The 27,788-nt window shown below is 48.2% G+C and overlaps 3 protein-coding genes across 4 annotated transcripts; 2 read left to right on the top strand and 1 right to left on the bottom strand.

Moving 5' to 3' along the window:
• Nucleotides 1-421: 421 nt before the first annotated feature.
• On the top strand, nt 422-7,614 carry EFNA1 (ephrin A1). Its single transcript, XM_080915451.1, has 5 exons — nt 422-584; nt 3,733-4,028; nt 6,340-6,405; nt 6,539-6,589; nt 6,752-7,614. The coding sequence occupies exons 1-5, from the start codon at nt 493-495 to the stop codon at nt 6,862-6,864; spliced, it is 618 nt and encodes a 205-aa protein (XP_080771577.1). The 5' UTR covers nt 422-492; the 3' UTR covers nt 6,865-7,614.
• Nucleotides 7,615-8,820: 1,206 nt separating this feature from the next.
• Nucleotides 8,821-11,076, top strand: SLC50A1 (solute carrier family 50 member 1). 2 transcript variants are annotated; one of them, XM_080915446.1, is made up of 6 exons: nt 8,821-8,955; nt 9,212-9,289; nt 9,398-9,521; nt 10,124-10,285; nt 10,514-10,633; nt 10,712-11,076. In XM_080915446.1, exons 1-6 carry the CDS (start codon nt 8,876-8,878, stop codon nt 10,814-10,816), a joined length of 669 nt encoding a protein of 222 aa, XP_080771572.1. In that variant the 5' UTR covers nt 8,821-8,875; the 3' UTR covers nt 10,817-11,076. The 2 variants fall into 2 exon arrangements, with proteins under 2 accessions (XP_080771572.1, XP_080771573.1); XM_080915447.1 differs by lacking the exon at nt 10,124-10,285.
• A 665-nt stretch (nt 11,077-11,741) lies between these two features.
• On the bottom strand, nt 11,742-27,527 carry DPM3 (dolichyl-phosphate mannosyltransferase subunit 3, regulatory). Its single transcript, XM_080915456.1, has 7 exons — nt 27,396-27,527; nt 26,463-26,576; nt 25,820-25,900; nt 25,312-25,442; nt 22,248-23,174; nt 12,206-12,443; nt 11,742-12,085 (listed from the first exon to the last, which is right to left on the bottom strand). Exon 7 carries the CDS (start codon nt 12,078-12,080, stop codon nt 11,808-11,810), a length of 273 nt encoding a protein of 90 aa, XP_080771582.1. The 5' UTR covers nt 12,081-12,085; nt 12,206-12,443; nt 22,248-23,174; nt 25,312-25,442; nt 25,820-25,900; nt 26,463-26,576; nt 27,396-27,527; the 3' UTR covers nt 11,742-11,807.
• Between the last annotated feature and the right edge of the window lie 261 nt (nt 27,528-27,788).

Genomic DNA, 27,788 nt, shown 5'->3' with positions numbered 1-27,788 from the left:
AAGGTGTGGTTATATCCCCACCTCGCACCCTGACGAGATTGGCGCCCCTCGCTGCAAAACCCAGTCCTGAAGCCACTGGTTCCCAGACCCACACGTGTAAATTCTTCCCTTTTTCCAGCTTGCAGTTGCTCCCAGTCCCACAAAGCCTACAGAGCCTCACATAGACACCCCCACCCACCGTAAGTGAACACACTGCTAGCTATGGGAGGATCTGTGCAGACCCCGCGGTGCTCTCCGTCCCTGAGGTCTGGGAGTCCTCCCTCCTACAGCTTTTTCCCATCCTCCACCTCTGTAGCCACCAAGCCCTGGGGCAGCGCGCGCCGGGCGGGGCGGGGGCGGGGCGGGTGTCGAGCGGCGCCAGCCCAAAAGGCGGAGTCGAACAGCGAAGAGGCCAGATTTGTGATCGTGGTGCCTACTGTACCGTGAAGAAGCCAGTGTGAACCTTACACTGCGGAGCTGTCGTCCTGGCCCGGCCTGGCCCGGCCCCGCGCTATGGAGTTCCTTTGGGCCCCTCTCTTGGGTCTGTGCTGCAGTCTGGCCGCTGCTGACCGCCACATCGTCTTCTGGAACAGTTCAAATCCCAAGTAAGCCCCGAGACTCTCTGGCAGCCTGGGTGCCGGGTTGGCAATGCCCTTTCCCAGGGTAACTGTCTCTGTCAACCCCTGGCCTGAGCCTAGGAGAGGCGGCCAGGGGTGGGAAGGATTCTATAGCTCCCCGCCTCCGTCTGTATCTCCCCTTAGTACCTGGCATCAGCGGACCAGGGCAGAAACCTGCTCACGTCTACTTACTTGCACAGGCGCCGTTTCAGCCTTCTCTTTCTGCCCTCTGGCACCCCATCACTCTGAAGTAAGGATCTCATGCTGAGCGCTTCTGCCTTCGTAGTGGAACGTTGACTCTGGCTTCTGGGGCTCTTTAAGTACCCCCCACGAAACTTCTGTGCACTCTCTCTTTGTGTGTGTGTGTGTGTGTGCCACTTGAGCATTGGTATACTGACAGGCACCTACTGACATCAAGAGTAAACAGGATGCTCAGAGTAGCCCTGGAAAGACCCTTAGTCAGGGAATCTAGGTTTGGGGTATTAGGTATTCATTCTGCATTTAAGATGACTCTGGAGAGTACCTCCAAGGATGTTTGGGGGGGAGGCATAAATTAAGCACATGCTGTGCATGAGTAGACGAGGGAGTGGCTGAGGTGGTCACACTAAGGGACGGGTAAGAGGAGTAGTGGTGTCACTGGGAATCTTGGGGAGGAGCAGAGTAGGGGGTCACGGGGCTACAAAGGCTGGAACAGGAAGGAGGTAATTTCTCCCGGGCAGGTTTTAGGGCAGAGAAGCAAATGGCTTTGAGAGGAAGACACTTTGGGGCCCTTTGTTCTTGCCCTTGAGTTTCCTCAAGTTATGAGAACAGTAATGGGCAAAACCTACAAGGGGGCTACAGGATGGAACAAGGAGAAAGGCGCCTCACAGCTGACGTGGGTTGAGGCCACAAAATACCACTAAGACTCCCAGATCCTTTGAGTCTTCCTCCCCTTCCCTGAGATAGTGTTGTACCAGTCTCTTGCCTATGGAGGGTCTGCTCTCTAGGGCATGTCGGAGGGCAAGATAAAGCCAGCTGCCAACCCTAAAGGCAATGTCTTCCTGGCCCTGGAGTACTGCCCCAGCCCAACCAGCCCTTGAGCTCGCTTGCCCCTGCCTCCCTGACCTAGTCCTGCCCTGGTAGTGAGAAAGAGCAAAGTCCCTGTTTATGCCCATGCCAGGTGTTGGCTGAAGGAGGAGGAGGGGACAGGAAGCCATGAGTAGGGAGGGGGGAGCCCTGGCCTTTTCCGTTCCCAAGCTCCCAGGTTTCCTCTCTTTCAGGAAGGAGCCTCTTCCTTGCCCCCTCCCTGTCTTCTCCACCACTAACATAACCCCCTTTTCCAGATGGAGACCAAGTGTCACAGGCAGGTTAAGTGTGGGAGATAGTACAGCTAAGTATAGCTCCAGCCCTGGCCCTCTGGACACACACATACCCCGTCTTATTTCCAGCTACAGGAAAGTCAGTCTAGAGTGGAGGTCATGGGCTGTCTAGCCAGGCCCAGCTTGGGGGAAGAGATGAGGTGGCAATGAACAGGGCGGGCGTAGGGTTGCACAGGTGACTCAGGGTAGTGGGCATTAGTCCTGGGCTCACCAGGTTCCAGGCAGAGGCAGTGTCAGAGAGAGATGTCACTGTGAGCTGGGCCCTGGCCCTGGAGAGATACCCTAGCTATTCTATTCTGCCCCTTTTGCCCGGAGGCCAGCACTGGGCAAACCAGTACCGGGCTGCCCTGGGGTCCTGGGGGCTGCTCACATTTGACAAGGTAAAATTTCACAGGCTCTCAAGAGTGCCTGGGCGGGGAACAGAGGTGGATGAGGCATGAGTGAGTCAGTACCCATCACGGGAATAGGGGAAAGACGCCAGGCCCAGAGCTGAAATACCTGTTCTGAAATGGCTTCTATGTTTATCTCTCCAGAGAGGAATTTTAAAAGCCTCTCTCTCTCTTTTCCCCGGGGTGGGGGAGGGGCCTGGTAAGCCTAGTTCTAGAGGCTGCAAGCTGTTGCAAGGCCAGGCCTCTAAAGGGTCATGATGACTGGGTAGTGGGTGGCCACCATGGAACCCCACTGTCACCATGGGCACCACCCATGCCAAGGACTTGGGTTTAAAGCAAGTTGGCAACCAGCTCTGCTGAGCCTCTCCCTGGCAGTGCTTGGGGGAATTCAGAGAAGCTGACTGGCTCTCATCAGGAAGGGGGGGGGGGAAGCACTTTCCTGCTGCTAAGCCCCTACCCAGGCTGGAGCCAGGTGTCTGGAGCCCCGGGGGAGGGGTGGGTGGGCAGTCAGGCTGGAGCTGCAGGGCTTGGGGGGAACCAACTGGGGGAGGGGAGCTGGCTCCACCTGGGGAGAAGGGAAGGGCAGAGGCAGTCTCTAGTTTAAGAACTGCAGCGTCTCATCAGGGGAAGGTGAAATTGTTACTCTCGGAGATAAAAATCACAGCGATTTTCTGGAGTGAGAAAATGGAATGAGGCGATCAGGGCATACATAACAAGAAAGAAAGATTTGAAGGGAACTGATGGGGTTTGATTATCTGTGAATCTTGGTTTGGATCTGAGAGGAACTCAGTGAGGGGTAGGTTCAGAGGTGTGACAGGGGCTCAGCAGTATGGAAAGACAAAGAGGCCTGAGTTTTTAGGCACAGACTGGCCCAGAGTGCAGCCTACCAGCATTTTAAGACGTCCGGGGGGGGGGGGGTCAGGGGCTGGAGAGATGGCTCAGTGGTTGAGATCACTGTCTGTTCTTCCAGAGGTCCTGAGTTCAATTCCCAGCACCTACATGGTGGCTCACAACTATCTAATGGAATCATGGGATCTGATGCCCTCTGCTGGTGTGTCTGTGGACAGTGACAGTGGGGTTTTTTGTTTTGTTTTTTTGTTTAAAAAAAAAAAAGTCCCTAGGAAAATATTTATCCGTAGAATAGAAAGGGAAGTAAGTGAGCTACTTCCTTGGGCAAATACCTGGAGTGTTCTAGAAGGCTTTGGTACCTGAGAGATGCTTTGTGGATGCTATTTGGATCATGAGTAGGAGATGGTAATGAGGGAATGAAGAAGACGAGGTCAGTAAATGTAGGAGTTGAGATTCTGGAGACCCCAGTGTGGGATGTGAACTCAAGGCTCTGGGCTGACTTCTGAGTGATCCGCTTCCTGCTGCTTTGCCTGGGCTCAGGTTCCGGGAGGAGGACTACACCGTTCACGTGCAGCTGAACGACTACCTAGACATCATCTGCCCCCATTACGAGGACGACTCCGTGGCAGATGCCGCTATGGAACGATACACACTATACATGGTGGAGCACCAGGAGTACGTGGCATGCCAGCCCCAGTCCAAGGACCAGGTCCGCTGGAAGTGCAACCAGCCCAGTGCCAAGCATGGCCCAGAGAAGCTGTCTGAGAAATTCCAGCGCTTCACGCCTTTCACCTTGGGCAAGGAGTTCAAGGAAGGACACAGCTACTACTACATCTGTGAGTACACAGGGGACAGGCCTCAGAGCACTGGTGGCCGAATGCTTAATGGGGAGCCAAGTAGCAGAGAGCCTCCCCTTCTGAGTCTAAACTCGGTTTTTCTCCCATTCGTATCGGGGATGTGGTGTGAGCTTCAGGTGTGTCTTAGGCTCTCTGTTTGGTAAATGGGCACAAGGATTAAAATATATATATATATATATTCATTCCTAGCTCCTGTCCTTAGAAGCTGGGAAGAACCCCAAATAAATCAGCAGGCCAAGAGAAGGGTGTGTGATAGACATGAACACCAGGCACTTGGGGAAATGTATATGATGAGTACCCTGGCTTCAGACACACCAGAAGAGGGGATTAGATGGTTGTGAGCCACCGTGTGGTTGCTGAGATTTGAACTCAGGACCTCTGGAAGCCTGTGCTCTTAACTGCTGAGCCATCTCTTCTCCAGCCCTGACACTTGGGAAAATGACCTGTGTACCAGCCCAAGGAGTCCTGAGTGACTTGAACAGGAGGGCACATGGGCAAAGGGAGGGCGGCATCTCCTGGAAAGAGGCGTACAGGAAGGAGATTCTCGGCCTTACTCTTCTGGCTGAGTCTAGGTCAGCATAGTAGAAAATGGTCTGGGTAAAGGGAGATTACACTATGAACACATCACCCAACTTCAGCTGGGGGGGGCGTGAGATGGGATGGGTGGAAGAAACAGGGAAGGCCCTGTCACTCAGCTAAAGGGTTGTTCCACAGAATAGAAATTGAGGCTGCACACTGGTCAGAAAGTAGGTAACAACTGAAGGTAAATGCCAAGGGTAGCTAGCTAGGCATGGTGGCTCACACCTATAACTGTGGCACAAAGTTCCAGGTCAAGTGTCAGCTAGAGTGAGACGTTGCCTAAGGAGGATTTAAGAGGAATCGTTCAATCACTTCAAAGCACTGGTCGAATCCTAACACCACATGGCAGCTACATGTCTAACATATCTTTGGTTCCAGAGAATCCTGTGTCCTTTTCTGACCTCTGAAGGCACTAGGCACACAGCAGAGTACTCAGACAAAACACTTGCATGCATAAAATTAATTTAAAAATATTTTAAAGATTAAACTTGAAAATCAAGTGCAGGGGGGGAGAAAGGAATTAAAGTGAGCAGGTCCAGGTCTGGTGAAACACACCTACAATTCTAGCACTTTGGAGGCCAAAGCAAGGAGAGCTGGGAAGGTTAGTTGAAGGCTAAACTGGGCTACATACAGAGATTTTGTCACAAAGGAACACTGGAGAGATGGCTTAATGGTTTAGAGCACTAATTGTTCTTCCAGAGGTCCTGAGTTCAATTCCTGGCAACCACATGGTGGCTCACAACCATCTGTCATGGGATCTGATGCCCTCTTGTTGTGTCCGAATAAGTGACAGTGTAGTCAGTTTTTAAGAAAGAGAGAGAACCAATGAGATAGCTCAGCAAATAAAAAAAACGCTTGCTGCCAATCTGACAACATGAATTTGATCCTTAGCTCCCACGTGACTGAAGGAGAGAACTTGTTTTCCCAAATTGTCCTCTGACCTCTGAACATGGGACACATAAACACACACTGAATAAATAGGATATACAGAGAGGGAAGGAAGGAGGGCGGAAGGGAGGTTAGTCTTGCCTCTAATTCCGGCACTCAGAAGGTAGAGACAGGAAGATAAGCAGTTCAAGAGCATCCTCAACTGTATATAGCATGCTCAAGGCTAGCTTGGGCTTCATGAGTTCATGTCATCCCAAAATTTAAGTGTTCAGTTACTGCACAAGCCTGACAACCTAGATTTTGTCCAGAACCCACATAAAAAGCCAGAGGCTGTGGTGTGTATCTGTGATCCCAGCACTCTGATGTTGAGATGAAAGGCAGAAACGAGAAACTTAGCCTTAGTGGGGTGTGATGGTGCACACCTTTAGTCCCAGCACTCAGGAGACAGAAGCATGTGGATCTCTGTGAGTTTAAGACCAGCCTGGTCTACATAGTCAATCCCAGAACAGCCTCTGGTTGGAGAGATGGCTCAGTGGTTAAGAGCACTGGCTGCTCTTCCAGAAGTCCTGAGTTCAGTTCCCAGCAACCACATGGTGGCTCACAACCATCTGAGCTGATGCCCTCTTCCGGTGTGTCTGAAGACAGCTACAGTGTACATTAAATAAATAATTCTTTGAGAGAGAGGGACCCTGCCTCCAAAAAAAAAAAAAAAAAAAAAAAAAATTAAGCAGGGCACTGAGAAAGCAGTGCCAGACAAATTTGAGCTCCTGTCTTCTAGCAAAGGCTCTTTCCTTACTTAACATCCTATGGGTTTATTTTACAGCCAAACCTATCCACCATCAGGAAGCCCAGTGCTTGAAGTTGAAGGTGACAGTCGATGGCAAAATCAGTGAGTGTCAGGCCCTGTGGACCGCCTCCTTCCATCCATTCTGAGCTTGGTCTAGTGGTCTGGGATGGGGAGGAAGTCGCCTCTCTGCTTCCTGGTGCAGAATGCCTGATCTATTTCTTTCCTTATCTTTCAGCTCATAGTCCCCAGGCCCATGCCAACCCACAGGAGAAGAGACTCCAAGCAGGTAGGTAGCCTGAACCAGTTTGGCCTGGGTCACAGGAAGGGGTTTGTTTAAAGGGGCTGAGGAGTACAGATGGCTCTTTTGCCACACACGGGCTAGTTAAATCCTGTTTGTCTGGAAGCCGATACAAACACTTAACCCTGTCTTTGCCTTTTCACCTCGCAGATGACCCGGAAGTGCAGGTTTTGCATAGCATTGGTTACAGCGCGGCCCCACGCGTCTTCCCAGTGGTCTGGGCAGTATTGCTCCTACCGCTGCTGCTGCTGCAAACTCAGTGAAGGTGTCTGCTTGCCCTGGCTTATGGATTGAAACGGGACTAAGGGGCAGGGATAAGCACCCCAAAGCCCCAGCCATGGGAACCTCTTCTACTATACGCACAAGACGCCGTGAAGCCTCAGAAGGTTCAGTATTAAGGGTTTTAACCGAAAGGAGTTCGACCAGCCCTGCCTCCACTTCAGAGGGATGGAAAAGGAAGTGGAGAAGGTCCTTTCCCTGTGGTTTTTACCTTTAAGCCAAAGAAACAAGCTGTGCAGACCTGACCACTGGGAGATGGGCTGAAAGAGCCTGAGGCCATGCGGTTGGACACTGAACTTGGTAAAAGCGTCCTTCCCTTAGGAAGCCATGATGTGCAGGTGAACTGACCCAAGGAAACGCTTCAGCCGGCTTCCTGCGGAGGAGCCAGGTACAGGAGAGGCAGCTTGGGCTGACCCAGCATCTCTGCAAGATTTCCACCTGCTGGGCTGCCAGAGAGGTTTGTAGCCCGGCACTGATGCATCCTCCCCTTCCCTAGGGCAACATTCCCTGGAGCCGTGCCAACAGAAGGACTAAAGCAGCCTGGTTTTGGAGTGTAGCTGTCAGGGCAGTGCCCATGTGTACAGTCTGTGGAGTTTAGTTTAAAGGGCAGGGCCCACGTGTACAGTGTCTGTATATAAATGTGCTGTGTCTGCTCATTTCTACAACTGGACGTTTTTTTTTTATACAGTGTTCTTGGATTCATAATAAAGTGATATTTTTGGTTTTTTAATGAACATGTTTTTCTGCCCCGCCATGTTGATTTGTGACCACAGTGTCTGTCTTGTGTGTTAGGCTCTGTGCTAAGCAGAAGCAACGGGGACAGGTATGATACACAACTCCTCCGGTGGCTGAGGTGGGACGGTTGAAAATTTGAGATTGCATGAGCAACTCAGACCTTGCCTCAAAAGCAAAAATAAAGGGCTGGAAATGTACCTCTAGAAGTAGAGTGTAAGCTAATGAGTTCAGTCCTCAGCAGGACAAAACATAAGTAGCCAGGCAGGATGGCTCTTACCTATAACCCCAGCGCTCAGAAGGTTGAACAAGAACGACCAAAATTCCAACGTCAGCCTGGGCTACAGTGTGAGACCTTGTCTCACAAAAACAATATAAGTAAATAAAAGACAAAAATCAATAAATGGCTAGGATCAGGAAAAAAAATATGACACAACTTAGTTTTAAATATCTTACTCTTTCTAAAAAATACATGTGTCTTACCAGGCCAAAGGAGGAGTGTTTCCTCCTCTTGAGGGTTCTGCAGAACTCCCTGTAAGAGTGGGCTATAGATTCCTCTCCGCACCCACTCTAAATTCTTCCTGCCAACCTCACCAGCCTCAAGCACTGGGTTTTGGCATACCATGCAGGTACGCATGCTGTCTGGGTGAGTCAGGGAACTGCATGCCAGCTGAAGCATGTGCGCAGCCACACCAGCCGAGCTGCGTGGGAGCCTGGGAGGGAAAGTTCCCTGCAGCAAGTATGTTGGTACAGGGGGCCAGGGGTAGGGTTGTATGGGCAGGCCGTGGAGATGGTAATTACTGCTATTTGGGGACAGACTAGATAGAGGTTTCAATAACCTCCAGGGAAAACCTCCGAAAGCTGGGTAACCAAGGTTCTGATATGGATTGGAAGCGCGTTGAAGACTTATGAGACTAAATTTGGGCTTTGTGGTCCAGCACACAAGAGCATACAGGAACACAGAAATTGAGGCTAGTGGTCTAGATGATACAAGGGGTGTACGACGTGAGGAGCGGCCAGGTCGGGACAAATGCAGGGACCCTACTAAAACCGCGAAGTGCAATCCGAAGGGCAAGATCGGGACCCAGGCCCGCATATTACAGCAAACCACCCGGCCAGCACGCGGCGCTGATCTGGCAGAGCCCCCAGTTCCGGTGCAGCTCGTGCGAGGGCGGGTTCCGGCCGCGGTTCCGCGGGGAGGGGCGGAGCTTAGCCTTCGGCAGCTCCGGGCCAGAGCTGGGCGAGGGAACCGAATCCGGTGGGATGGAGGCGGGCAGCGTGGCCGACTCTTTCCTTTCCAGTGCCTGCGTGCTCTTCACCCTGGGCATGTTCTCCACTGGCCTGTGAGAGTGTGGATGGACTGGGCTGGGGAAGGACCAGGAAGTCAAGAAAGGAAAGTGGTCGAGAGACGTAGCTACAATTTCTGGCTGCTTTGGAACCCCAGAATGATAGTGGAATAGGGTTGGGTGCTCTGGGGTCCTGGGCGAGGCTGGCTGCTCGGCCTGAGGGGGGAGATCTGCCTGTCGTTCGGGATTGGTGACAAACAATGAGAGGAATCGTTTACCCATTCCTAACCATTTCCTTTGGGTCCCCTTCCAGCTCGGACCTCAGGCACATGCAGAGAACACGGAGCGTGGACAACATCCAGTTTCTGCCTTTTCTCACCACGGATGTCAAGTGAGAGTGTTGTTGGCTGTGGTGGGAAAGGCTGAGGGAGGTGCAAGAGATCCCTGGGGTGCGGCTGCAACCCCAGCTCCTTGGACCATAATCCTCCTTTTCTCACAGCAACCTGGGCTGGCTGAGTTATGGAGTCTTGAAGGGAGACGGGACCCTCATTATCGTCAACACTGTGGGTGCTGTGCTTCAGACTCTTTATATCCTGGCATATCTGCACTACAGTCCTCAGAAGGTAGAGGCTCTCCCTTGCACCCACCTCTGCCCCACACCTGGCCATGTTGGCACGGCATACAGTTTTATTTCCTGGAAGACCAGTAGGATGGCGTTACGTCCTTTTCCTAGAAGGCCCTTCTGCTTTACCTTCCCATGAAGTTAACCCTTCAAAATGCACACAGAACCACCCAACACCCCCCTCCTCCCTTGTTCGAAAGGCTGGTGGCTTACCCAGCCCCGTGGTGTCAGCGATACCCTGTGCTCTCAACAGGCTGGGGAGAGAGGGTTAAACTGTACGAGGACCAGAGCCAATGGCTAATTGGCTCTGCTTTCCCATTCAACCACACCAATATTTACTAGTCTCTTATTGTATATGTATGTAAGGCTCACATGAAAAGGGGAGGGAAGAAAAGAAAAGATGCCTTTCCCTCCCATGGAGACCTCCAGTGTTGTGTGGATGAGGCTTTCTTCTAGTAACTGACGGTTGAGAGGGACTGACATGAAGGCTGGGATAAAGGTTGATTTCCCCACTAGAACATGACTGAAGACAGGAAGAGGCAAATCCAGCAGACAGATCAGTGTTCTGGGTACACATGCATGTAAGACACCTCTCCCCTGCAGCATGCTGTACTCCTCCAGACGGCAACCCTGCTGGCTGTCCTTCTCCTGGGTTATGGCTATTTTTGGCTTCTGGTGCCAGACGTTGAGGCCCGGCTTCAGCAGCTAGGCCTCTTCTGCAGTGTCTTTACCATCAGCATGTACCTCTCCCCACTAGCTGACTTGGTGAGTGGGGGTGGCCAAGAGGTAGGGGACATGAGAAGGGCTAGGCTCCCTGAGCCAGGGACTGGCTAGTTAATACTCCAGGGGTGGGGGAGGCAACGGCATAGGTGGGTGAGTGGGATGCAGGAAAGGGCTGGATGAAAGGGATTATGGTCTTTTTCATGAGGAAATTCTCTGGCAAGGATTTGGGAATGGTGCTACGAACCTAAACCAGGAATATTTTTGCCATAGGCCAAGATCATTCAGAGTAAATCAACCCAGCGTCTCTCCTTCTCACTGACCATTGCTACCCTCCTTTCCTCTGCCTCCTGGTCCATCTATGGGCTTCGCCTCAGAGACCCATACATCACGGTAAGCAGGTTCCGGGTGCGACGTCAGGTCTACAAAATAGAAACCAGTCTGTTCTTTATAGCAGCTTTTTGATTGCAGGTGCCCAACCTTCCAGGAATCCTTACCAGCTTAATCCGCCTCGGACTTTTCTGTAAATATCCTCCAGAGCAAGAAAGGAAGTACCATCACCTCCTGCAAACCTGACCCCAGGCGCCTCAGTGCCAACTTGATCCCAAACCGAACTCCTGTTTCAGCTGGCCCCCATGACCAGTTCCATGAATGAAATGGGTTGTGAGAAAAAGATGACTTTGGAAATAAAGGGATCAAAGATCTTTACATAGATCAGACAGGACCTATGGGATGAAATCATATTTTTTTTTTTAAAGAGATTGTCTTTTTCTCGTTTTGGAGGCTGCCTTGGTATCTGTAGAATGTGCCTTAAAATAAACTGTCCCCCACCCCTGCCTGCAGGGCTATGTGTTCTTCACCATTCTCAACCTGCCCAACTTGATAGACGGAGGGTCTAGTGACTGGGCCTGTACGATTCGCTCGGAAAAGGTACCCGGGAGAACGAGAAGTTAGAGAGACCCAGGAAGACCTTTAGAAAAGAAACTTGAAAGCTATAAAGAAATGAAGTTAGGGAGACATGCTTCCTGCCCAGCTTTGTGTGGGAAGCCTGTAACCCCAGCACTTAAGAGGTCGAAGCAGGAGGATCACAGGTTGAGGGGCAGCCTGGGCAACACAGCAGGTTGTAGACCAGGTTGGACTACTTGTCAAAACCATATACACAAACAAACCTTTATTGGGGGATATAGTTCAGTTGAGGGAACATGGAAATGTTTGAAGCCCAGCACCACATAAACTAGTCATGGTGGGTTTAGCCTGTAATTAGAGAAGTTAAGAGAATCAAGATAATCCTCAGCCACTTGGCTAGGGTCAAGCCAGTCTTGGATACATGACACCCTATTTCAAAAAGAAAAGAAAAATCTTTGAGATTTACCTTCAAAACGCAAAGCTCAGGCCTGGTGACTTAACTTTCCTGCCCCTCACTTCTTGATCTGGTATATACAACCACGTCCACGCCCCCAACCCCTATCCTTTACACTCAAAATCAAACAAGAAATTTTATTAGAAAATAAAACTGCATTTTAATGGGGAATGAGGAAATATGTCCAGACTGGAATGGGTTCAGGTGTCAGAAGCGTAGCCCCCTGCGGGCTAAATCGGCTCGGGCTTCCAGGATCTGGCTCTGCAGCTCTCGGGCGGCGTCCTCGCAGTCGTGAAATGTAGCTACGCGATATCCCACAGTGCCCAGGGCATAGCAGCCAGCGGACACCAGCAGGTAGGCAGGCAGTGGCCACAGGATCTCCCGGCAGGGGAAAGGCAGTTCCAGAGCTCCCATGGTCAGGGCAACCCAGGCAGAGCCCAGGAGAGCCAGTGCCCAAAGCCACTGTGCTAACTTCGTCATGTTTGCTGCAGAGAGAAAAGTCAAAGCTAAGGAATCTTTCTACCATCCCCCGCTCTGCATCTGACTTTCATTCCCAGTCACTGCCACCCCTTTCCACCTTTCCACTCAGCCCCACCTAAGCGTACCTCGGTAAGAAGCGCTGACAAGGCCCGCATCAGCGTCCGGAAGTTCCTTTCTACTACCGCCTTTCTTCCGCGTGGCCTTCTGGGAACTGTAGTTCTTAGGACAATTCCAGCCGTGCTCAGATCCAGGTTGATTATACCTGGATCTGATTATACTCTTCGAAAATCTGACTTCAGAGGAGTTTTTGCGCTGTTTTGTTCTGGAGACCCAGATCGATACCGGCTGGGACTTGTCGAAAGTCTGAGGATACGCCAAAACGTTGCATTAAGATGAAAATATTATATGCCCCCCCCAACTCAGTTCTCCCATCCCTTTGGTTATTTAAGCATTTTTCCAGCATACCCATCAGTGACAATGAATAAGCTGCCTCACACCTGCTAGGCAACTTCTCAACCACAGAGACCTTTTTATTTTGAAACAGAATTTTTTCAGAGTACCCAGAATAAACCTGAACTCCAATTTGAGATCCTGTCTTGAAGAAATAGGCTGGTCATGTCAAATTGAATTGCAAATCACAGGCCTGTATACCTGTGATTCCAGGGCAACCAACAAAAGAAGAAAGAAGACTATTGAAAGATATGAAAAAGGGTTGCTTGCCTTTAGCTAGAGATACCAACTTAAATAAAACAAATGGGGTTTCTTCTGCTTAATTTTTGGTTTGTTTGGGTTTTAAATCTTTATCTGTGTGTGTGTGTCTGTCTGAGCATATACTGGGTACATTTATGTGCTTGCAGAGGCCAGAAGAAAATATCATGTCCCCTGGAGCTGGAGCTACAGGTAGTTGTGAGCTGTCTGACACTGGAGCTAGGAACCAAACCCAGATCCTCTGGAAGAGCAGCAAGTTCATTTAACAACTGAGCTGTTTCCAGCCTGGTATTTGTTTTGAGACACAGTCTAATATTCCAGGCTAGCCTAGAGCATGGTATGTAGCTGAGCATGGCCCTGAATTCTTGATACTCCTGCTTCTGCATTCCAAGTGCTAGAATTAAACGCATGTGTCACCAAGCCTATCTTGAAACAATGCTGTTGTTAGAAAAAAATGAATAACTGAGGAATCAAGAAGTCCTGGAGACATGCATGTAATCCCAAGACTCAGCAAACAGGGTTGCTCCAAATTCAAGGCCAACATGATCTACATAAGGAAGGCCTTGGCTTAAAGGAAAAAGAAATCTGGTCTGAGTGGATTGAGGGTCCATTTGGAAATCACAAAGTGGAGACAGAGGTAGATTGTAACTCCAAGACACAACCTCACACAGACTTATGTGCAGGCAAAACACCAATGCACATAAAATAAAACTTAATAAATGTGTTCAAAGACCCACTGTTCAAAGCTTTGTAGCTAGATTGGGAATCTAGTCTACTTTGGTATGGCAAAAGGTAATCTATAGGGACTGGAGAGATGGCTCAGCAGGTAAGAGCACTGGCTGCTCTCACAGAGGCTCCCCTGAACCCCATTCCCAGGACTCACATGATGACCTTAACCATTTTAACTCCAGTTGCAGGAGATCTGAGGCTGTCTTCTGACTTCCCGAGGCACCAGGCACATATACAGACATACATGCAGGCAAAACACCCGTAATATAAAACAGAAACAAAGCCAAAAACCTTATTTTCTCAAAGCCTTCACTATTTATCAAAAAATTAATCCTTGTCACTCAGACTACCAGGCGAGAGTAAAATGTGCCATTTTATTTTTTCCCCTTTCTTTACCCTGAGACAGTGTTTCTCTGTGTAACCCTGGCTGTCCTGGAACTCTAGTTCTTTAGCCCAGACTGGCCTGAAACTCACAGAGATCCTCCTGCCTCTGCCTCCCCAGTGCTGGGTTCAAAGGCATGCACCACCACAGCCTGGCCTCAATTAAAAAGTAATTTATTAATTTTTATTTTATATGCATTGGTGTGCCTGTATGTATGTTTGTATAAGAGTCTCAGATCTTGGAGCTACAGATAGGTAAGAATTGTCATGTGGGTTCTGGGAATTGAGCCTGGATCCTCTGGAACTGTAGTGATCTTAACCACTGAACCATCTTTCCAGCCCCTCAAATTTTTTAAATCATAATTTAAAAAAATGTTGAGTATAATTATGTAATACTCCCCCATGTCCTTCCTCTAACCCCTTCCTTGTTCTTTCTCTCTCTCTCTCTCTCTCTCTCTCTCTCTCTCTCTTTTCCTAAACACAGGTTATTTATTGCAGACAGAAACATGTAACCTCATGAGACATCTAACTAAAGCAAGCACTTCCCAGATCTAGGCAGCAGCTCTTCTTCCATGTATCAGTAGTGTGCCTCTAGGTGTGAATTCACCATATGTGTGCCTGGTACCCAAGGAGGTCAAAAGAGAGTGTCAGATCCCCTTGAACTGGAGTTACTGATGGTTATAGGCATAGCACGTGGGTGGCAGTAACTGAGCCCAGATCCTTTACGAGGACAGGACATGGTCTTGTTTTGTTTTGTTGTGATCTTTTTCAGAACAGGTTCTCTGTGTAACCCTGGCTGACCTGGAACTTACTCCATACACCACATCAGGCTGGTCTCAAACTCAGAGATCAGCCTGCCTCTGCCTCAGATTAAAGGCCTGTGACATCACATGATCTTAATCTCTGGGTCACCTGTCTATATATTAATACACACACATTATACACACACACACACACACACACATATATATATGTGTGTGTATATATATATATATATATATATATAGAGAGAGAGAGAGAGAGAGAGAGAGAGAGAGAGGGAGAGGGAGAGAGAGAGAGAGAGAGTTGAAACCTCATGAGCTCTCCCTTCCATGTTAGCATGTCTATTAATGTGGTCCTATTTGGCCACGCATGTTGAAGAGACTTCATACAAGTAGCTTCTACATTTCTAGAAGATGAAATCTCATCTTTTTCTCTTCAAAACTTCTTTCTCTCCCTCTCTCTGATGGTTTGTTTTTAGTTTGCTTGCATTGGTGTTTTGTCTGCATGTCTGTCTGTGTGAGGGAATCAGATCACTCATTACTCAGAACTGGAGTTACAGACAGTTGTGAGCTGCCATGTGGGTGCTGTGAATTGAACCCCGATTCTCTGGAAGAAGAGTTAGTGCTCTTAACCATCTCTCCAGCCCCTTTAAAACATCTCTCTCTCTCTTCCTTTTTTTTAAGTTTTAAGTTTTCTTAACTAGGCTTGCTCTGTGGCCTGTACCAGGCTGGCCTGATACTCTGTCCCAGGACGGCCGGCAACTGAACTCTTCACATTCCTCCTGAGCTCATTCCTCACACAATAACAATGTAAAAATTAATTATTAAATCAGCCAAAACCTAGAATACAGTTAAGTCAAGAAGGTAAAGTAGGACTGTATGTTAGGAAAATGAGGTTCAGTGACAACTAAATCCTCGGAGACCACAGCAGGCACAAAGGTCTGCCTTCAACCCCAAACATCACCAATAAATGAATGAATAAATAAATAGACGGGGGGGGTTAAATAAATCAATAAAGAAAAGAAACCGGAAGGAAGGAAAAACAATCATATATTATTTAGAAATAGAGATGAAAATCTTAGAAGCCTCGCTTTTGAGATGAGAGAGGGGGAGGGGAAGTGAGGCTTTCATTAGATACCTGTAAAACAGACCCGCTTCTAAAACTGTCTAAGTTCTTTGCTAAAGACAATTTTTTACTTAAAGAAAACTCTTCGCCCCGGCAGTGATGGCCTCCCTATGAGAACACGCCGCTCACAGCGGTTCTAAGTTCTCCTCCGTCCCTCTGCGGAAATACAAGCAGAGCCTGAAGCAAACGCCCTCTACTTCTGATAGTGAAAAGCCTGATCCCCATGGTTTTGCCCACACCCAATGCTATACGCATGTCGGCTGCTCCGTAACCTAGTCAGCCTACAGCAGGAAAAGCAAGGCTGACAAGGCGGGGCTCAGGCCAACTCAGGAAGGAGGCAGACACAGGCCTGGCTAGACTCAGGACGGAGCAGAGTCTTGGCTCTGCGTCTCTTTCAACCTCCTAGCTCCAACCCTTCCAAAAATAACAACAAGAAAATTAATAATGATCATGGGCAGAAAAAGAACCATTTACCCGGGAGTTTTGTGTGTGCCTTGGTCTGTGGGACACCGTACTGTGTAATGGTCACATGCTGCAGTAGGTTTTTTATTTTTTTAATTTATGTGTATATATGTGTGTGCTACACGTGTTCTGGTTCTTGCAGAGTCAAGAGCAGGGCGTTGGACCCCCGAGAGATGGAATTCAACACATGATCTAACAGTGCTGGGAACCAAAGTCGCATCTGCAAGGGCAGCAGGTGTTATTAACCACTCTGAACCCTTCAGGAGGGAGGGTTTTGTTGTTATTGTTTTTCAGGTTTATTGAAAATATGGCATAGCACATTAAACAGCTCCACGTGGTGTTTTGAGATTCGTCCCAACTGTATGACCTGGAGGTTAGAGAGACTCCCAAAGTCCAGAAGCTTCAGCTTGTAGTGGGTGTCAGACTCTATCTACCTCCGTGATCTCCTGATCTAGGGCTGAGACCTCAGGAACGTAATTATCTCCTCTATGTCTTCTCCCTGATACTTGAGAGAGATGCCTCTCCCAGGACCTCTCTGTATCCGATTCGTCAGATGCTTGGCAGCGGCTATCTTGTTCCGAAGTTTCTTCCTGGGGATAATGGAGATCTTGCACTCTCGCTTGTTGGTGTGGAACTCCAGGCGTGTGTAGTACTCCTGTATGATGACCCAGGCCATCTTTTGTTTGTTTGATTTATTATATATACACTGTAGCTGTCTTTGGATACACCAGAACAGGGCATCAGATCCCATCACAGATGGTTGTGAGCCACCATGTGGTTGCTGGGATTTGAACTCAGGACCTCTGGAAGAGCAGTCAGTGCTCTAACCACTGAGCCACCTCTCCAGCCCCAGTAGGGAGTTTTAAATTAATACTTATATTAATATTTAAAGAACTCATAGCATGTATTCTAATCCTATTCACCACTCATCCTCCCCTACACAGCAGGTGTGTTTGTGATCTCCGTATTTAATGAAGAAACTGAGATACAGGGAATATAAAAAGTTAAGCAGTTTGCTCAAGGTCCTAAGATATGCTGTCCAACTCCAAACTACATCCGAACCATCTCCCTGCTCTACTTTGCCAACACAGGTAGGGATCATTTAAACAGTGACTGAGTGCTAGGTGCCAAGTACCAGGAAGAGCTCCTACCATGCCTTCGCTCAGCCGGTCATCACAACAGGCAGGCACTGTGAAACATACACTACTATTGTCTCTGCTCGGCTTGAGACAAAAGCGAACCGCAACCCAGACAAATCTGACTCAGAGGTCACCTCCTCCACCAAATCGATAGAACAGAAGAAAGGAAAATCTGAACTAGGTGTGGTGACACATGCTTGTAATTCCAGCACCTGGAAGAAGGAATCCAGAGAATCAGAAGTTCAAGGCCATCCTCAGCTACATAATGAGCACAGTCTTTTCTGCCTAGTGGGTTCTTTTTCCACCTTTCTCCACCCTTTCCCCACCCTTTCAACCCCCTGACAAGAGAGAAAAAAGAGCTGGGGGGGAAGGGGGGCAGGGACATTGTCTTTAGACTACTTCCTGCTGATTAGGGACAATGGGCTCCTAGAGGCAAATTTCAACTTTGCCTGGCAGGATATCTAACTTCTACTTTCTTCTTTGCTCGAAGAAACCACTTAACAAATTTCCACACACGACCACCCCACCTCTCCTCTCGGGGCCCTAGCTTTTATATATACTCTCCAAAATCCCCAGAATTCCAAAGGTCACACAATCTCAGAAATCAGCAGCAGGCATTAGAGCAAATCATAGGCAGCTGCTGTGGACAGTCTGAAAGCAGCCCCACATCCCATACCTGAGATTAAGACGAAAACATGTTCTTACAATATGTTTTATAATATAAACATTTTTAAAGAAAGCAAAATTCCAAGTTGTCATTTACAAATGAAGCCAGTCTGTATATATATATATATATATAATTTAAAAAGCCTACTGCAGCATGTTCTGACCATTAAACACTATGGTGTCCTATACACCAAGGTACACAAAAGCCTCCCAGTGAATGGTTCTTTTTCTACCAATGATCATATTCAATTCTTTTTTAGTTTTGAAGGGCAGAAGCTGGGAGGTTGAAAAGATGCAGAGCACCAAGGCTCTGCTTGCTGCTTCAGAAAGGAAGGGGCTGGGGAGATGCTCAGTGGTTAGGAGCATTTGTTGCTCTAAGTAGAGGACCAGGGCTCTGTTCCCAACACCTCCATGGAAGCTCACAATTATCAGTAACTCCAGCTGCGGGGGATCGGGTGTTCTTTTCTGCCCTTTGAAGGCTCTGCAGGCAGATGGTAGCCAGACATACCTACAAGCAAAAACCAAACACAAAAGCAAAAAAAAAAAAAAAAAAAAAAAAACCCCACTCATAACTGTTTTAGACTCTGGGACAAGGGACTGAGGTGCATATTTTACACATCAAAGCAGACCTGACCTCCAGGTTCTCCCAGCATCCCTCACTCCCGACCTGCCATACCCTGTCCCCAATCCTGATCTTCCAGCCCAGGCTACCCATCTCCCAGAGCTCCTCCCTGTATAATCCAGACACCTTGGTCTCCTCCCCCTCTTTTCCTTTCCCTCCTCCCTCCTCCTTCACCTTTCCTTCTCTCTCAGATTGTACCCTTTCTCTCCCCACACCCCAACCTCCATGATGACTCCCCTGGCCTCAGCGCTTGGGGCCCGTGAACTCACCTGAGAGCAGGTTTCCAGTAAACCTGCATTTAATATAACCTAATCTGGCTTGAATCGGCTCATTTCACTGGCCGAGAAATAATCTATCAATAACCATAAAATAACAATAAATCTTTAAGAAGGGAGAAGAAATAGAGTGGAATCTCAAGGAAGATGGATTATTGGGAGAGCCTCTGGAGGGCCAGACACGGCTGAGGGTAGAGAACGTGCCCTCAGGACAGGCCCTGGGTTCACTGCTCAGGACCTAACACAGAAAACAAGAATCTGCAGCTGGTTTGCTGTTTAAATGGGAAAAGTTCGGTTTCAACCTCATGCCTTATACCAAAGTACCTAGTCTGTAGGCTGGAGAGATGGCCTCAGATCGTGAACTGCACTTCCTGAGGTCCTCAGTTCTGTTCTGGTCACAGGCCAGGAGGCCCCAAGACCTCCTGTAACTTCAGTTCCAGGGGATTCCATGTCCTCTGGCCTCAGAGAACACTGTACATGTGTGACACAGACACACACAAGTAAAAACAAAACCTTAAGAATATTACCTAGTGAAGGAACTCCATTCCGAGGGAGCAGGGCGAACATGGCTCTGGCAGGCTTCCCCCCACACTTTCTCTTGGCCTTACTAAAAACTGTCATATCACTTTTCCAGCAGATCTATTCCATGATTTGGCACCTCCTCCTCCTGAGGCTGACTAACAAGACCCAGTTGTCCAAGTGCTGAGATCCAGCAACAAAAAGCTGCCTTTGGCTCATCCAATTAACCTGTCCAATCAATGCACGCACGTGCACACACACATCTTTAATCTCAGAGGCAGGTGGATCTTTGTGAATTTAAGGCCAGCCTGTTCTACAGAGTGAGTTCCAGGATAATCAGGGGTGTCACACAGAGAAACCCTATCTTTGGAAAAACCAAACAAAAAAATTAAACACCTCATCCTAACACAAGGGTCCCCCTTTTGCTTTTATAAGCCATTTGCCTATGAGCCTGTCTGTCTCTATTCAGAGGCAGTCCTTTGTCCTCTGGGACAAAGACCCCTCCTACCTTATCCTTGTTGCCTTCCCCTTCACCCTCCTCCTTTTTCTTCTCCTAATCCCCTATCCTTTGTCCCTCGGAGGCAAATAAATCTCCTTTGTCCTGAGAACGGTTGTTTTGGGGTGCCCTGAGCAAATTCAGGTTCCTTTCACCTAGTGCATTTTTAAGTAAATACAGGAACCAGATGTGATTACTCAGGTTTGTAACCTCAACTGTTGGAAAGGTGAAGAGGCCTGTGGTGAAGTCAAGACCAGCCTGTACTAAAGACTATGTCTGAGGCAACATTGGAGGCCCGTTCTGAAAAAATAACAACAAAAATCATTTTTAAGAAGTGGCATCCAGAGGGCATCTAACAAAAGTTAGTGATTATTGTTGAGAATAGCTATGAAATCCAGACATAGTGGTGCACGCCTGTAATCCCAAGCACCCAGGAGGCAGACGCAGAGGCAGGCAGATCTCTAAGTTTAAGGCCAGCCTAGTCTACATATCGAGTTCCAGCACAGCCGTGCTACACAGAAAAACCCTGTCTAATAAAACAGAAGAGGAGGAGGAGGAGGAGAAACCACAACCACAATAACAACAGCTATGCGGAGGACGGAGACATGACTCAGTGGTTAAGAGCACAGACTGCTCTTTCAGAGGACCTGGGTTTAATTCCTAACACTTACATGGTGGCTCACAGCCATCATTAACTCCAGTTCCAGGGCATCTGACCTCCAAGGCATGCCCCTGGTACACAGACATCTGTGCAGACAAAACACCCATCCCCATAGTAAAGATGGTATCTGCTAAACACTTACCAAGAACCCACACTACCTTCTTTATCTACTTATTATTGTTCAGAACCGTCTGAGGGAAGTTACTTCTGCACGTGGTTATTGGCGCTTCCTACCTTTCTAGCTTAGGTTTTAGAAGGGAACAAATTCTAAACCTGAAGGCTCCTTATCCTAGTCACTGAAGAGTGAGGAAAGTTTACTATTAGCCAGAACACAGAGATGGAAGGAAGGCTGGATTGCCTAGGAGAAAGACTTCATGGATGCCCAAGAACCTGACCTGACTCTGGAAAGATGAGTAAGAGCTGTCTAGGTCAAGAAACAGCAAGACAGCGTGCAAAGCTGAGGAACAGCGTGAACAAAGGCTCTAAGGTATGACAGTTCATGCTGAGTAAGTCTCTGTGGCTGTCTCCAGGACAAAGAATGCTTCCTGGGGTGGAAACAGCAAGAGAGGCTGGGAAAACTGGTCCGGACCAGGTGATTAAAGACCCCTGAAAAGTATCTGTGTTGTGTTAGGGAGCTGGAGGGGTGGCTCAGTGGTTAAAAAGTACATACTTATGTTTCACTTACACCAGCCAGCTCACAATTACTTATAACCCTCTTCTGATCTCCACAGACAGTTGTGCACATACCTCGATAAACGTATGCGTTCATACATTAACAAAAAAATAAATCTATATTTCCCCTAGTTTTTGGAGACGAGATTTCTCTATGTACTCCTGGCTGTCTTGGGGTTCTCTATGTAGATTAGGTTGGCCTCAAACTCATGGAGATCTGCCTGCTTTTGTGTTGGAGTGTTCAGACTAAAGGCATGCACCAAAACACCCAGCTTAATAAAGAGCGATTGTGTGAGAGTACGTGTAGTCTAGGGCACTCACTGAGTTTAGTTCCCGGGACAGAGTTTCCGACCATCTATCTGTAACGCCAGGGAACCTGGTGTCTTCTTTTGTCCTCTGCAGGCACTAGGCATGAACATAGTACGCATACATACAGGCAGGCAAAGCGCAAACATGAGAAACAAATAAACCAGAAAGGTATTGGGAGTTGAGGGCTTAGGTCTATAGTTCACTGGTAAAGAACTTGCTTAGCATGTGCAAGGTCCGAGAGTCAATCACCAGTAGCTTGAGAAGATAGTTTATGTTGAAGGTAAGGGCTTGGTCAGGGGTTCACCTACATGCAGGTACCCACAGATGCCAAGAAGATTACTGGGTCCTTCAGGAAAGCTCTAGCTAGTCTCTGTCCATCCCTGCCCCCGAGTGCCCCAAGTTTTCTAGGAGGTAACAGAATAGTCACACATCTAATCAACAAAATGCAAACTGGGAAAAATTATATCAGGCTTCACTGGGAAATGACAAATCAAAAATGTTGTGCTGATTAGAGAAAGGGTTTGGGTGAATCTGGGTTTTCAGAGACATTACCCTAAAACATGCAGACAGGAAAAGATGGAGGCTTAGGGAGGGAGGACCCAGAAATAGACCTGAGCAGTTGGCAGAAACATGTTACTCACCTGAGTTCAGTGTTTTCAAACTGACTCCAGGCAGAAGCTGAGTTTAACTGAAGAGGCCAATGTACCATGGTATGCTCCTGATAGCTGTCCTGACTGTCCTGTCAACCAATAAACACCAGCGGGTTGTCTGCAAAAGTCCCACTGCCAGCAGAGTGACAATCTACAAGGGGCAAGAAAAAAAAATCAGGCTCAACATGAGTTAGTTAGCCGGTGCTGGTTCAAACTTTGAGAGTCTGACACTGGGCTGTTTATTTTAGACTAAACATGTCTAAAGGTACAATATGGGGGGGGAAGTTTCCTGGTAACAATTATCTTAATCCTGTGCACACAACAAAGCTTAAGGTGTGACCACACTGAAACTCTTGGGCAAACAAATTACATGTGACCTCTTCCGTATAGATGGATTTCGTAGCTTAAGGGCCTCGGAGGAGGATCTCATGTGGTCTTTGTCATACAGAGATCACAAAAGTCACCAAGCTATAAGTGACATGTGACATCTCCCCTAAGGATGGGTTCTGTTGACTAAGAGACCGAACTAAAAATAAAGGTCTAGGGAGGCAGAGTGGCGGGGGAGGGGGGTGGTTATGCCCTGGCCCTACTGACTACACTGACCACCAGGCTGCTAACTAGTCTACTCCTGCCTTCTGTGTGGGAAACCGGTATAGCTGTCCTTCACTGAGGAGACAATCCTTTATGTTTAACATTCCTGGTTTCCCTGTTGTTCATCTGTGAGCACAGGGACCTTGTATCATGTTAGCTGACTGCCATGTTGTCCCAGTCCCAGATACTCAGCTTGAGTTTGGCCAGCCAAGACCACAGTGGAACTCTGCTGTAAGAAATGTAAGCATGAACCGCTTTGAGCAGAGTGTAGATCAGTAGTGGAACACTGGCTTAGTCTCTCACAGGTTGCGGGTTTGAACCTTCACTCTGCAAAAAGAAAGAAAAAACTTACTGAGGACTTACCTATTAAGCAGACAAATCCCTTCCATTCAATAAAGTAATATTGTAAGACAGAGACAAGAAGCAAGTAGGTATTTATTATACCAAGAAGAGAGAAGCCAGGTGAGCTGGTGTATATCCATCACATAGAAGGCTGAGGCTGAGGCATTGCCACATGTTTACAACCATACTGGACTATATAGCAGGCATCAAGCCAGATAGTAGTTTATAGCAGGGCTGTCTCTCAGGATGCTGGACAAGGGCTGGTGAGATTGCTCATGAAGTCAAGATGTTTGTCCCAAGCCCGATGACCCGAGTTCTACCCCTCTTGATCCTCATAGTGTAAGGAGAGAGCTGACTCCCAGTTAGTCTTCTACTCTCCACAAGCATGCAGAGCACACACACAAAGAAATGTAATGTGAAACAATGTTCAAGGGGCTGGAGAGATGACTCAGCGGTTACGAGCACTGGCTGTTCTTCCAGAGGTCCTGAGTTCAAATCCCAGCAACCACATGGTGGCTCACAACCATCTGTAATGAGATCCAGTGCCCATTTCTGATATGTCTGAAGACAATGACTGTGTACTCATACACATAAAAAGAAATGTTCAAGCTGGGGGCAGGAGCCCATGGCATGGGAACAGCAAGTGTGAGTGTTGACAGCATGTTGCCTGCCAGTCCCAAGATTGTGTAGTGTCTCACAGTTAGACTAGCCTTTCCTTCCTCTTGTGAAAACAGTGTATGAGTCAGGGTTCTCCCACGAAGCAGCGCCAATGGCTGAGGGACGGGGACTGGCAGACTGATTTCCAAAAATTTGGCTCGGCAATCATGGAATCAGCCAAGTCCAAAGGAGATCTGTGGGTCAGCAGGATAAGGCTCAGGAAAGTTCTAGTATTTCAGTTTAAGTAAGGAGGCTGTATTCTCCCTCCGATAAAGCCAGCTACCTCCTGTCTAACCACCTGACCTTCAGCTGTTCAGTGGAGCTAATCCACAACATAACAGCAATCTGCTTTACCCAGTTTACCAATCTAATTTTTTTTTTCAAGCTGGAGTTGAACCCAGGATTTCCTGTGTGCTAGGTAAGTGCCCTCCAGTGAGTCACACCCTGGCTACCTTTACTCGTTCTTTATCTTCATGTGTGTGTGTGTGTGTGTGTGTGTTGCACATGTGTAAGTGCATGGTTTTGTTGTTGTTAGTAGTGTGTGTGTGTGTGTTGCAGATGTGTAAGTGCATGGTTTTGTTGTTGTTAGTAGTGTGTGTGTGTGTGTGTGTGTGTGTGTGTGTGTGTGTGTGTGTGTAGATGGTGATGTCAGGAATCATACTTGATCGCTCTCCCACCATATTTCTTGAGGAAACATCATTCATTCAAACTCACTCACACAGCTGGTCTTGCCATTCAGCTAGCTCTAGGAATCTCCTGCCTCCACCTACTAAGTGTGGACTCACAGACAGGCTACCACACCCACCTGGCATTCTATGTGGGTTCTGAGGATCTAAACCCAGCTTTTCACCCTGAGTAGAAGCACTTCGCCCACTAAGCCATCTCTGCAGCATCCTGCCCCCTTTTCAGATTAATCTCATCTAAAATATATTGCCGGCGTTGGGTTTGTAACTCAGTGCTAAAGTACTTGCTCATCATGGTGAGACCTTAGTACCTGCCCCACCTCCAAAGGTGTCATCATCATATAAGAAACAAACATTTCTCAGCTGTGCCTAGTGGTAAACACCATAATCCCAGCACTCAAGAGGCAGAGGCAGCCGGATCTCTGAGTTTGAGGCAAGCCTGGTCTACAGAGCAAGTTCCAGGACAGCCAGAGCTACACAGAAAAACCCTGTCTTGAAAAAAAAAAAAAAAACCAAAAAAAAAAAAAAAAACCAAAAAAAAAAAAAAAAACAAAACAGAAACAAAAATAAAAAGGAAAGAAAAGAATACAAATAAATGTTTCTTAAATATAAGACTTCCTACAGGATTTAGATTTAATTCAAACCTTTACCCCTATAATCTAAGGGAGCTATTATTTGACTCATTTTACAGTCAAGGAGTCTGAAGCCATTCAATCTGTTCCTATTACTCAGTCTGCCCCCATCACAATCTACCCTGTCACTCAATCTACACTGTCACTCACCTGCTCAGTGTCAGAGTTCAAACTACACCTCAGAGTTGTCTGATTCAAGATGCATCTCTTGGTACTAGGATGTAGCCCAATGGAGGATCTCATGCTACTGTGCATGAGGCCCTGGATTCCACACCCAGGCCCTGTTAGGAAAGAGATGAAGAGAGTGGGGGAGGGTGTTCCATGGAGGTGTAGTGAGGCATGGGGATGAAGGGGATGTCTTGGGGGGGCATGTTGGAAATCTCTTCCCCCTGAGGGACCAGCCATATGATGGTATATATACAGAATAGAGTTTATTCAGGGCATGGGGGAGGGTAGTTAAGTGGGTAGTAGAGGCAGAGAGAGGAGTAGAGAAACTGAGGCCAGCCCATGAGCACATGGAGGGGGGGAGGAAATGGGGAGAGAAGGGGCAAGGGGAGGAAGAGCAAGGGAGGTGTGGGGGGACAAAAGGACAAGAGGTCCAGAGAGAGAGGAGGGGGCTGCTTGCTTTATAGTGTCAGGTAATTGGGGTGGAGCATACCTGGCAGTTGCCAGGTAACTGTGGGGTGGGGTTTGCAGAATCCCAACAGGTCCAAATAACTTTAGGCCTGGTGGTTCACACCTGCAATCCCAATAATGGAAAGATGAGGGTAAGAAGACCAGACATTGGTCATCCTTGGCAACACAAGGAATTCGAGGCTAACCTGGAATATATAAGACTTTGTATTAAAAAGCAACCAGGGCTGGAAAAAATGGCAGAGCTCAGATTGTGAGCACTTATTGCTCACAATAAGTGCAGAGAACCTGGGTTACATTCCCAGCACCCATAGGGTAGTTCACAACAAATAATTTGTAACTCCAGTTCCAGAGGATTCCATGTCCTCTTATGACCTCTGCAGGCACCAGGCACACAGATGATACACAAATACACAGAGGCAAGCACTTGTACAAATTAAATTAAACACCACTAACAAACCTAAAGTTTGCAGGAGCACAGTAAAGACAGAGCTGGAAGGGTTTTTGTTCTACAGTTCCCCTAAATTCACAATGGGGCCTTTGCCTCTTGCTCTGGGGCTGCCCCCCCTGTCCCCCCTCCCCGACCTTCCCTCCCCAGTCCCCCACCCCCATCCCCTCGCTGCTTTTCTTTCCCAGCTTCCTGAAGGTGTGAGAAGTTCTCTGGGAACCTCGAGGCTCCTTCCTCAGTCAGGAGAGCCATTTGGCTCAGGCTTTATGGCTTCCAGGGGCCTCCAATTTAAAGTTTCTGGTGTTGTCTCCCAGTGTGGCTAAAGTCAGATACCCTAGTAAAACAGAAGGAAGGAATTTGCCATAAAATTGATTGAACTTTTACTTCTGAGTTTTCAAATACCCAAAACACAGAACAGCCGGGCGAACCTGGTATACCAATTACCACAGACCTTGAAGGGATAAAACAGGACCTTAGTTTATCGTCGGAACTTCTGTGAGTCCTATTGAGATTGTGTGGCTAGCACACTTGTAACACCATGTTAAACTGATCGTGCTGGGCTGGGGAGATGGGTCAGTGGAGAATGGCCCTTCATATCCCATTCGAAAGCCAGGAGGGCACGGCCGTCTCCTGTAGTTCCAGCGCCAGGAGACAGAGACAGGATTCCTAGGACACGCTCGCTGGCTACCTTGACTTACTGGAGTCTGTGAACTACCTCAATGACCCTACCTCAGTGAATAAGGAGAGACGGAGGAAGACTCGAGAGTCCAACTTTGCATGCCTACATGTGCATACCCGCCCATCCACGTACTTGGGAATATGTATACGTGTGCGTACACCACACACACACACTCAACATGTGCTGAGACACAGGCCTGCCTTTCCCGAGTGTGGCTGGAACCTCGGTAGATACAGGGACCTAAATCTCTCTCCAGCTGGCAAAGGATCTGAATCCCAGGGAGGAGCTGCCGAGACCTGTGGGCCCAGGATCCCATCCTGCACAAGCTCAGTGCTGAAGAGCTGGGTGTGGCTGCCCCTTGGAGCCTAAGGGAAGGCTTTGAAGTCTTCACTACCAGTAGCTGGCCTAACTCAGCCTGCTATGGGTCTTTGAGAATGCCTAACTCTGTAGCCAATTAGGGGCTTCTCTCTTTACCTCTGCAGGAACTCAACCAAGCAGCATTTATGGTACAGCTTTTACATGCACAGCTTGCATGTAAAGAGGTGGATTGAGGATCCAGGTCCTGGCTCTGGCCCTTGAGCCCCCAGGAACTTCCATTTCCCTGGGAAGGAAGCAAAGAAATGTACCTAAAGGGGACAGCCTGGGCTGTCTGTCTTAGGGCTCTGACCATTGTTTGCTTAGGAGGTGGCACAATTTGTAACCTAAGTCAAGGACTGTAGACTCCAGCCGTCCCCCAAAGAAGGCTGCCAACTTCCTATTCTACCGGGGTTCCCACAGAGCCCACCACCCAATGACTTCACAATGGATTCCAGTGTATCCTTTTCACAGAGCCCTTTTCCTTTGTGCCTCGGTCTCTGTGTCTCTCAG

This window comes from Micromys minutus, assembly GCF_963924665.1.
Source record: "Micromys minutus genome assembly, chromosome: 4".
Taxonomy (NCBI): domain Eukaryota; kingdom Metazoa; phylum Chordata; class Mammalia; order Rodentia; family Muridae; genus Micromys; species Micromys minutus.
Note: the sequence above shows the minus strand (reverse complement) of the source record. Positions and strands in the feature narration are given on the sequence as shown.